Source organism: Scyliorhinus torazame, chromosome 6 (assembly GCF_047496885.1).
Source record: "Scyliorhinus torazame isolate Kashiwa2021f chromosome 6, sScyTor2.1, whole genome shotgun sequence".
Taxonomy (NCBI): domain Eukaryota; kingdom Metazoa; phylum Chordata; class Chondrichthyes; order Carcharhiniformes; family Scyliorhinidae; genus Scyliorhinus; species Scyliorhinus torazame.
The window spans coordinates 34,247,248-34,259,085 of record NC_092712.1 but is presented as its reverse complement, the minus strand read 5'-3'; the positions used below and the strand labels follow the sequence as shown (position 1 = coordinate 34,259,085).

General features: G+C 47.9%; 1 protein-coding gene across 4 annotated transcripts in view; it reads right to left on the bottom strand.

Annotated features, from left to right (window-relative positions):
• Positions 1–3,614: 3,614 nt before the first annotated feature.
• Positions 3,615–11,838, bottom strand: part of LOC140424746 (atypical chemokine receptor 2-like) — a 28,755-nt gene continuing 20,531 nt past the window's right edge. For all 4 annotated transcript variants that reach the window (XM_072508117.1, XM_072508115.1, XM_072508116.1 and 1 more), the window contains one exon: positions 3,615–11,680. In XM_072508117.1, coding sequence (XP_072364218.1) covers positions 10,552–11,655 — 1,104 coding nt within the window. In that variant the 5' untranslated portion in view covers positions 11,656–11,680 and the 3' untranslated portion in view covers positions 3,615–10,551. The remainder of the gene's footprint in view (positions 11,681–11,838) is intronic.

The window sequence follows — 11,838 nt, the reverse complement described above, 5'->3', positions numbered from 1 at the left end:
CCCAAGAGCAATTAGGGATGGGGAACAAATGCAGGCCCAGCCAGCAATGCCCGCTTCCTGTAAATTAAGTAAAAAACAAAATAACCAGCCGGTAAAGTGCTTTAATAGGTCGATATGGACGGCCCAGCCACTCCCCCTGCCGAAAATACACCTGACGAGGGAGTCGGGTGCGGGCACATGAAATGCAACCCATGAATACCGGGATGATGTGAGGAAAACCAATTGGGTAAGATAGCGATGATCGGGGAGGATTGGGGTTCCCTGAAAATTTACTATTTTCTAGAATTGTGAGAATGACAGCTAGAGAGAAATGTTCAAAGGGTCACTTAATCTAAACAAGCAACAGTTGCGAAGGAGTGAGGTCGACGCTGCCCTGCCGTATATCTGAAGGTAATTATTGACGCAGCAACTGTGCAACCCAGGACCCAATGCTTCCAGCCAAGTGAACTCAGAGAGACCGGGTCCCATGATTGCGGGCGTGGGTGGAAAACACTTTCCTGGAAACGGAGAAGCAGAACTGCTGGATGACAGGGTAACAACGAGCAGAGCTGGATTGGGGGAAAAAACACAGTTGGAAAAAATGGCAAATATCCTGTAGCCAAGTAACAGCCCTGGCAACAAGAGATCACAGCTGGCTCTGATTTGTCACATGACAGTGAATAACTTTGACACAAGTTCCTACTCCCCCTCCCTTCTGATGGGGAGAGCACAACATTTAGCAAGCGTGGCACATTCGAGGACAACTGCCTACCCTTTACAAACCCTATTTGATCTTTCCCAACCACCTGCGGAAGACACTCCTCCAACCTAAGCGCCAACACTTTGGCAAGAATCTTGGCATCCACATTTAACAAGGATGTTGGCCGTTACGACCCTAGGTCCTTATCTTTTTTAACAAAAACAAAATTGATGCCTGTCCCATTGCCTCCAGGACCACCCCGCCCCCCCTCCCCCCCTTAGCTACCATGTCCTCAAACACCTCCACCAAAAGCAGTGTCAGCACTGTAGGGGCTGTTTAGCACAGGGCTAAATCGCTGGCTTTGAAAGTAGACCAAGGCAGGCCAGCAGCATGGTTCGATTCCCGTAACAGCCTCCCCGAACAGGCGCCGGAATGTGGCAACTAGGGGCTTTTCACAGTAACTTCATTTGAAGCCTACTTGTGACAATAAGCCATTTTCATGTCCGATTACTTCTTATAAAGTTCCACCAGGAACCTATCCGGCCCCGGTGCTTTACCTGTTTTCATTTTCCCCATCGCCGTCCGAACCTCCTCGATCCTCAGTGGCTCCTCCAATCCTGCCTTTTCCTCCTCTCCTACTTTGGGACACTCCAACCCCTCCAAAACCTCCCTCATATCTGACTCGTCACCCAGGGGCTCCGACCTATACAACCTCCTATGGAATTCCTCGAATGCCCTATTCATCTGCTCCAGCACCATCACCAGCCCCCTCACTCTATCCCGGACTTGAACAATCTCCCGAGTGGCTGCCTGTTGGCGGAGCAGTCCCACCACCAAGCGACTGGCCTTTTTCCCGCACTCATACACCACACACCTTGCCCGCCTCAGCCACTTTCCCTGAGGACAAAAGGTCAAACTGCGTCTTCAGTTCTTTGACTGGCCAAAGCTCCAGAGTGAGATCTTCCGCGTACTTCCATTAACTTCCAAAATTGTGTCTACCGGCCGCTGCCTCTCTTCTCGCCACCTTATCCACCTGCGCTTTATACGTGATGATCTCGCCCCTTACCACCGCCTTCAACGCCTCCCATACCTCTGATAGCAAAACCTCCCCATTTTTATTAAACCCACATAGTCATCAATCACCTTTCCCATCTTCACACAAAAACCTGGACCCACAAGCAGCCCCATATCTAACCTCCACTCCGGCCTCCGTTTAGGCCTCTTCTCGAAGATCACATAATAATACCAACCTACTCTCCACAGCACCCATTTCTATATCCTATCTCCCCCTGACCTGCTACCACTGTCTCCATCTGAAACCTCACTCTCTTACCCGCCAGTATCACTACACCCCAGCCCCCCCCACCCCCCCCCCCCCACCCCCCCAAGGGCCTTGCTATCAAAGCCCCAGTGAAACACCTGGCTCAGCCTACCCTTCCGCAGTCTTGCTTGGTCCCCTACAACAGCACCACATCGGCTCTCAGGCTCTCCACATGCAAAAAGGTTCTCACCCACTTCACCAGTCCACCCAAACCCCGCACATCCCACGTTACCATTCGGACTGGAGTGTCTCTCGGCCCCTCCTTTCTGCAATGACCACCTCCCCCTTCCCACTGCCAACCTCTTAGGCTCACAGTCCACTCAAAACGGGCCCCGGCCCTTCCCCACAAATGGGCCCAAGCCCTGCCCCAGTCACCGTCAACCAACTACCCCTCCCTCCTATATCAGAAACCTTTCCCCCCCCCCCCCCCTCCTCCCCCCAACCACTTCCACTCGAAACAGCTCCTCTCTGCATGTTCCCCATCCCCCCACCATTCACACTTCCTGGGGCAGTCGAAACCTGTCCACACAGGCTCGGCCAGCCACAGCCTTACTGCCTTAAGACATGGGCTACTTCATTACCCAAGGAGCCGCAAATTCACAGAATTTAGAATTTACAGTGCAGAAGGAGGCCATTCGGCCCATTGAGCACCCTACTTGAAATGAAATGAAATGAAAAATGAAATGAAAATCGCTTATTGTCACAAGTAGGCTTCAAATGAAGTTACTGTGAAAATCCCCTAGTCGCCACATTCCGGCGCCTGTTCGGGGAGGCTGGTACGGGAATTGAACCCACGCTGCTGGCCTGCCTTGGTCTGTTTTAAAAGCCAGCTATTTAGCCCTGTGCTAAACCAGCCCCTCCCCTAAACTTAAGCCCACACCTCCATCCTATCCCCTTAACCCAGTGACCCCACCTAACCTTTTTGGACACTAAGGGCAATTTAGCGTGGCCAATCCACCCAACCTGCTTTGGACTTGTGGGAGGAAACCGGAGCACCCGGAGGAAATCCACGCAGAGAAGGGGAGAATGCGCAGACTCCACACAGCTAGGAATTGGACCTGGGACCCTGGAGCTGTGAAGCAACAGTGCGAACCCCTGTGCCGCTGTGCCGCACACGGCAAACGGTTGGAATTTCAATGATTTTATCCTTGAACTTTGTGATAATGTCGCAATCTTGTGAAGATCAAGGTAATTTAACTTTCCCCAAATAATATTAATCACACACTCTGCCATAATGGCATCCAATGCAGACAGCGCCAGAAGTCCAGACGTATGCAATGCAGACGCCGTTGTGAATCTGAAATGGGACCTGTCGCACCAAAATGATGGGCGATATGCAATTGACCACTTACCCATATGTGGAGCTGGGAAAAGCTGGATGACACCTCAATCAGCACAGCTTCAAACCACTCTCATTCTATCTGATAAAATGCAGTCTGCCCATGCAGTCCCATAAATCCCCTCAGGCTTAATTCACCTTGTGACAATGCCAAAGTGTAAAGTCAGCTAATAAGACATAAGCAGTTCACTGACCACAGGGGATCGAGTGTAATACCAGGTCCTGTAGGAGGTTCCTGTAGTTCTGAACTAAGAATAATGAACTCAACACGTACGTTGTATCGATACATTTCTTTAGAGATTTATTGATTTCTCAAAGAGGTACATTCTGATATGTGCCATGCCTGAATGTACATTGCGATGTTCATTCTCATGTATGTGTATTTGTTGTAGGTTTAAGATACATCCGAAGATAAGATAGGTCAAATTGGCTATTACACAGGTAGCTCTTTTTGATATAAAAGACTTTCTTGCTCGCTGATGCTTGCGTATACATTTATTAACTTTGCATTATGCACAGGATTTTACTGATTCATTGTTTTAAAAGAAGAACTCCAGGAGGGGTAACGGTTACTAATGTTCACCTTCCTGACGTGGAGCTCCCCTATGCATCCCAGAACAATGTAACGTGAAAGAAACCTGTCAGATACTGGCCTACCACAGGAAAGTATGATCTTAGTAGCAAAGCAGAGAAGGAATGTTGTCCTCCAGACTCAGTTTACCTGACAGATTCACATTAAAAGTCTTGCCATGTGACTATTTCCAATGTTATTTTTCTCAGAGAGGGTTGTTACAGCGAGTTATTGTTTGAGGCAGATTCTCACATCTTTTGAAGCAGAAAGTATTTGAAAATGAAGACTAGAAAGGGATTTGGTGAAAGGCCAGAGAAATGGGGTGACAGTAGATGGGTCGACGGATGTGGCGACTAGGGGATTTTCACAGCAACTTCATTGCAGTGTTAATGTAAGCCTACATGTGACAATAATAAAGATTATTATTATTAATTGAAGCTTGATAAAGCAAACGGCTGGAATTTCGATAATTTTATCCCTGCACTTTGTGATAGTAATATGCAATCTTGTGAAGCAGTAAGCCTCACTCTAATGTTTGCTGATTCCAAAGGTACCTGAGGCTTTGGATTCAACCCCTTTGCCTCAGGGACCTCGGGCAAATGGGGACCAGACAGAAAGGCACTCATTGGGGGTCCCCCAGGGGATTGGAGGTCTGCATCTGTGTGCCCTTTGGGCAGGGGGGTGCCCTGGCACTGTTGGTGCCAGCTGGCATGGGCATTGCCAACTGCTGCCATTTCATGCAAGCGCATGATTGGCCCGGGGCTGCCTGGCATGGGTGTGGGAGGGGGCCGGGGACCCTCCCATATTGTGTTCAAGCTGGGGTGGGCGGTCACGGATTGTTTTGGGGGCCTCGGAGATCGGGACGCCATATAAAATGGTTTCCCGCTCTCTTGCGACAATGGGGAGCTCCAGCGAGCGGAGCTCCCCACTGCACAAAATGGGGCTATGTGCCGCCCCATACGGCTCCTTATTCAACGCGGGACGTGTTGAATAGCCACGTGTTTCTCAGCACTGCGAGTGCCGGGAAATACGTGGCTAAATACGCTCGCTAGGGGACGCCCAATGTCCCCATTTTTGGCTCAAAGTCTGATTAAGTTCCTCAGAACTACTTTGAGGCACCTTACTGCATTAACGGCGCCAGATAGATTCAACCTGGTGTTGTTTCAGCTGACTAACTATCCCATTAAAATCCCTGGGAAGTGCACCTCTGCCATAGAGAGGGTCAAGTGGATTGGGCACAGTTTATCACTTCCCTGAAAAGATCTCCAATTATAATTCTGAGAAGGTTCTGTATTGTGCCGTGCACACTCAGTTTGTTTCCGATGTAGTGTCTCTTCCCTCGTTCTACTTCCTTTAGGCACAGGTTCGCTTGAACTTTAAGCTTGAAAAAAAAACCGAAGTCACGTTCAAAGTGATTAAGCCAACCAGACACGACAGTTATCAACCAAAGCAGAGGGTTAGAAGACAAACATCATCGCAGCAGACCCAACGTGATAGACATTAAACAACCTGACTCACAGATTCTCACATGTATGGCTACAGAACATGTAGTGAAATGAATAGGGAGGATTCAGTGGGAGAGCGGGCAACTACGTAAGCTGTTGAAAACAGCGCGGGAGGAAAGAGAGCCGGGACATTGAAAACAGCGCGAGAGGAGAGAGAGCCGGGAGATTTAAAAAGCGCGGGAGATTTAAAAAGCGCAGGAGCTGCGAGTCAGAGCGGAGATTTTAAAAGATCGCGGCCTAGTTTCGGGAGCCGTTCGGAGGAGGAGGAGCAGTCTCTGTCAGGGAGAGAACCTGAGAACATCTAAGACACTCAGAAGGTAAGAGGGTAAGCAAGTGATTTTTACTCATTTTTACTTTTATACCTTTTTCAAATTGTGTGTGTCGGGGGAAACTGAAGTGACATCACAGAAAAGCTGTGACCTGAGTGGCTGGTTGGGAATCTACACTAAATTTTTTTAAATTAAGCATTGGTAACTAATTAAACATAATTACTTAATTATAATTTAGAGGGGTATCTAAGCCAGAGATCGGAGAGTACTATATTTAGCTTTCGCATTTATATCAGAAATCTACTGCTAGGAAACAGATAGTTAACAGTAACTTTTTTTAAAAATTGTTAAAAATATATAAATTTTAAATTTTTTTTTTTAATTTTAATTAATTGACGCAATGTCAGTTAGAGGGGTGCAGTGCTCTGACTGTGAGATGTGGCAGGTCCGGGAGGCTTCCAGCGTCCCGGATGGCTTCATCTGCAGAAAGTGCACTCAACTGGAGCTCCTCACAGACCGCATGGTTCGGTTGGAGCAGCAATTGGATGCACTTAGGAGCATGCAGGTGGCGGAAAGCGTCATAGATCGCAGTTATATAAATGTGGTCACACCCAAGGTGCAGGCAGAGAAATGGGTGACCACCAGAAAGGGCAGGCAGTCAGTGCATGAATCCCCTGTGGTTGTCTCCCTCTCGAACAGGTATACTCCTTTGGATACTGTCGGGGAGGATAGCCTATCAGGGGAAAACAGCAGCAGCCAGAGCAGTGGCACCACGGCTGGCTCTGATGTTCAGAAGGGAGGGTCAAAGCGCAGAAGAGCAATAGTAATAGGGGACTCTATAGTCAGGGGCACAGATAGGCGCTTCTGTGGATGTGAAAGAGACTCCAGGATGGTATGTTGCCTCCCTGGTGCCAGGGTCCAGGATGTCTCCGAACGGGTAGAGGGCATCCTGAAGGGGGAGGGCAAACAGGCAGAGGTCGTTGTACATATTGGTACTAATGACATAGGCAGGAAGGGGCATGAGGTCCTGCAGCAGGAGTTCAGGGAGCTAGGCAGTAAGTTAAAAGACAGGACCTCTAGGGTTGTAATCTCGGGATTACTCCCTGTGCCACGTGCCAGTGAGGCTAGAAATAGGAAGATAGAGCAGCTAAACACGTGGCCAAACAGCTGGTGTAGGAGGGAGGGTTTCCGTTATCTGGACCACTGGGAGCTCTTCCGGGGCAGGTGTGACCTATATAAGAAGGACGGGTTGCATCTAAACTGGAGAAGCATAAATATCCTGGCCGCGAGGTTTGCTAGTGTCACACGGGAGGGTTTAAACTAGTATGGCAGGGGGGTGGGCATGGGAGCAATAGGTCAGAAGGTGAGAGCATTGAGGGAGATCTAGGGAATAGGGACAGTGGAGCCCTGAGGCAGAGCAGACAGGGAGAAGTTGCTGAACACAGCGGGTCTGGTGGCCTGAAGTGCATATGTTTTAATGCAAGAAGTATTACGGGTAAGGCAGATGAACTTAGAGCTTGGATTAGTACTTGGAACTATGATGTTGTTGCCATTACAGAGACCTGGTTGAGGGAAGGGCAGGATTGGCAGCTAAACGTTCCAGGATTTAGATGTTTCAGGCGGGATAGAGGTGGATGTAAAAGGGGTGGCGGAGTTGCGCTACTGGTTAGGGAGAATATCACAGCTGTACTGCGGGAGGACACCTCAGAGGGCAGTGAGGCTATATGGGTAGAAATCAGGAATAAGAAGGGTGCAGTCACAATGTTGGGGGTTTACTACAGGCCTCCCAACAGCCAGCGGGAGATAGAGGAGCAGATAGGTAGACAGATTTTGGAAAAGAGTAAAAACAACAGGCTTGTGGTGATGGGAGACTTCAACTTCCCCAATATTGACTGGGACTCACTTAGTGCCAGGGGCTTAGACGGGGCAGAGTTTGTAAGGAGTATCCAGGAGGGCTTCTTAAAACAATATGTCGACAGTCCAACTAGGGAAGGGGCGGTACTGGACCTGGTATTGGGGAATGAGCCCGCCCAGGTGGTAGATGTTTCAGTAGGGGAGCATTTCGGGAACAGTGACCACAATTCTGTAAGTTTTAAAGTGCTGGTGGACAAGGATAAGAGTGGTCCTAGGATGAATGTGCTAAATTGGGGGAAGGCTAATTATTACAATATTAGGCGGGAACTGAAGAATATAGATTGGGGGCGGATGTTTGAGGGCAAATCAACATCTGACATGTGGGAGGCTTTCAAGTGTCAGTTGAAAGGAACTCAGGACCGGCATGTTCCTGTGAGGAAGAAGGATAAATACGGCAATTTTCGGGAACCTTGGATAACGAGAGCTATTGTAGGCCTCGTCAAAAAGAAAAAGGAGGCATTTGTCAGGGCTAAAAGGCTGGGAACAAACAAAGCCTGTGTGGAATATAAGGAAAGTAGGAAGGAACTTAAGCAAGGAGTCAGGAGGGCTAGAAGGGGGTCACGAAAAGTCTTTGGCAAATAGGGTTAAGGAAAATCCTAAGGCCTTTTTACATGTACATAAAAAGCAAGAGGGTAGCCAGGGAAAGGGTTGGCCCACTGAAGGATAGGCAAGGGAACCTATGTGTGGAGCCAGAGGATATGGGCGAGGTACTACATGAATACATGCATCAGTATTCACCAAAGAGAAGAAATTGGTAGATGTTGAGTCTGGAGAAGGGTGTATAGATAGCCTGGGTCACATTGAGATCCAAAAAGACAAGGTGTTGGGTGTCTTAAAAAATATTAAGGTAGATAAGTCCCCAGGGCTTGATGGGATCTACCCCAGAATACTGAAGGAGGCTGGAGAGGAAATTGCTGAGGCCTTGACAGAAATCTTTGGATCCTCACGGTCTTCAGGTGATGTCCCGGAGGACTGGAGAATAGCCAATGTTGTTCCTCTGTTTAAGAAGGGTAGCAAGGATAATCCAGGGAACTACAGGCCGGTGAGCCTTACTTCAGTAGCAGGGAAATTACTGGAGAGAATTCTTCGAGACAGGATCTACTCCCATTTGGAAGCAAATGGACGTATTAGTGAGAGGCAGCATGGTTTTGTGAAGGGGAGGTCGTGTCTCACTAACTTGATAGAGTTTTTCGAGGAGGTCACTAAGATGATTGATGCAGGTAGGGCAGTGGATGTTGTCTATATGGACTTCAGTAAGGCCTTTGACAAGGTCCCTCATGGTAGACTAGTACAAAAGGTGAAGACACACGGGATCAGGGGTGAGCTGGCAAGGTGGATACAGAACTGGCTAGGTCATAGAAGGCAGAGAGTAGCAATGGAAGGATGCTTTTCTAATTGGAGGGCTGTGACCAGTGGTGTTCCACAGGGATCAGTGCTGGGACCTTTGCTCTTTGTAGTATATATAAATGATTTGGAGGAAAATGTAACTGGTCTGATTAGTAAGTTTGCAGATGACACAAAGGTTGGTGGAATTGCGGATAGCGATGAGGACTGTCAGAGGATACAGCAGGATTTAGATTGTTTGGACACTTGGGCGGAGAGATGGCAGATGGAGTTTAATCCGGACAAATGTGAGGTAATGCATTTTGGAAGGTCTAATGCAGGTAGGGAATACAGTGAATGGTAGAATCCTCAAGAGTATTGAAAGTCAAAGAGATCTAGGAGTACAGGTCCACAGGTCACTGAAAGGGGCAACACAGGTGGAGAAGGTAGTCAAGAAGGCATATGGCATGCTTGCCTTCATTGGCCGGGACATTGAGTATAAGAATTGGCAAGTCATGTTGCAGCTGTATAGAACCTTAGTTAGGCCACACTTGGAGTATAGTGTTCAATTCTGGTCGCCACACTACCAGAAGGATGTGGAGGCTTTAGAGAGGGTGCAGAAGAGATTTACCAGAATGTTGCCTGGTATGGAGGGCATTAGCTATGAGGAGCGGTTGAATAAACTCGGTTTGTTCTCACTAGAACGAAGGAGGTTGAGGGGCGACCTGATAGATGTCTACAAAAGTATGAGGGGCATAGACAGAGTGGATAGTCAGAGGCTTTTCCCTGGGGTAGAGGGGTCAATTACTAGGGGGCATAGGTTTAAGGTGAGAGGGGCAAGGTTTAGAGTAGATGTACGAGGCAAGTTTTTTACGCAGAGGGTAGTGGGTGCCTGGAACTCGCTACCGGAGGAGGTGGTGGAAGCAGGGACGATAGTGACATTTAAGGGGCATCTTGACAAATACATGAATAGGATGGGAATAGAGGGATACGGACCCAGGAAGTGTAGAAGATTGTAGTTTAGTCAGGCAGCATAGTTGGCACAGGCTTGGGGGGCCGAAGGGCCTGTTCCTGTGCTGCACATTTCTTTGTTCTTTGTGAGCTGTAATTACTGAAGAAATGGTCTGCAGGTTCTGGCTAAAGGGTGAATTTTAATAGTGAGAATCGAAATCAGCAAGTCATTAAGTATTAAAGTCATTTTCGGCTTTCCAAGCACATCTTCAATAGTCCTTCATTTTTTTAGAGACTATGCAGCATGTCTAAATTCAGACTATCCCTCTCTATTCGAAGGGTGGTGCAGGATTCTTTTCCTTTAGATTAACCCTCTCTCTGCTCAGCAGTGCAGGAGCTGAGGAAGAATGAAATGGCTAGATTGGAGGACATGTGCTGAAAGTGGTCTCACACGATAGGGGTGTGTCAATGGATAGTAGAATTCCCAGGGATTTCAGGCTATCAAAATGCGATGGGATTTCACAATAGTTTGGTCGGGTTAGTTTAGCATGCAGTTCACAACTTTCTGTACGTACTGGCAAATTATAATAGCTCTGAGAAGATCCAATGCCACGTGTTTTGGAACATGAGAACAGAGTTTTAATCGACCTTGCGTTCCCGACACCCCTTTATGACCCCACTACTGCACCATAGTCATTTCCACGTCAGAATACATGCAGCATTGCTGTTTGCTGGTTTCACTGCGCTCTGCAGTGGGAACCACGACCCCCAGCTCCTTTCTGCAGCCGACCTTCTGGATCACCTTCATCAAGATATTCTTCAGGTGTCTCCGAAATCTCTCATTGACAAAAGCGTAGAGGAGTGGATTGAAACAGCAGTGGGTGAAGGCGATTGACTCGGTTACCTGCAGGGCGTAATCTAGCCTCTTGCTCACCTCGCAGTTGCCAATCACCCCGAGGTCCTCCAGCGAATGCAGGAAAAGGACAATATTGTAAGGGAACCACAGGACAAAGAACACAGTGACCAACATGATGACCAGTTTTAGGGCTTTGTCCTTGCCGAAGGATTTGGACTTAAGTAGGACCGAGGTGATCCGAGCATAGAAGAAGATCATGGCAAAAAATGGAATGATAAACGCAATGACGTTGACTTGGAGTTGTATTGTTGCCTGCCAGATCCCATGTTGATCGTTGCCATAGTGACTTAGGCAGGTGTACCTGTCGCCGATTCTTCGTGACTCGCTGAATATGAATTCAGGGATTGAAACAATCATTGCCAGGGCCCAAACTGCAGCACTAATGACAATGCTCTTGAAGATTGTCCTATGGTTCTTCATGGAGACCGTGTGGACGATTTGGAGATACATATCCAAACTCATGCAGGCTATAAAGAAGATACCACTGTAGAAATTCACACTGTAGACGGCACTGATTATTTTGCACATGGCATTCCCAAAGATCCACTCCGTGGTCACGTACGTGGCCCAGAAGGGGAGGGAGACAGCAAACAGGAAATCGGAGATGGCCAAATTCAGCAGATAGATGTCAGTCATTGTCTTCAACTTGAGGTATTTGAGTATCATAAGGACCAGGAAGCTGTTGCCTAGTATTCCGAAAACAAAAGCCGTGATGTACAAGACCGGGAGGAAGATCTTCCCAAAGGCATTGACTTCATCCTTCCCACAGGGAAGATAGGGAGTGAAGTCAAAATCAGTGTAGTTATAATCCTCGTCATAATAGCTTGAGTTGTTGGACGTCCCCTCCACGTTAGTGCTGCTCATCATCACAGGGGTAACAAAGAAAACCTCACTGGAAGAGAAAAACAACAATAGTCTTCAGTGAATTTGAGGGGAAAAAACAGAACAATTTGCCCTGGCCAGTCACTAACTTTTAATATTTTCGAAGATGTCAGAAAATATTAATTTTCTTCCCAATCTCAGAATCAAACCCTACCTCCCCCACTCCCC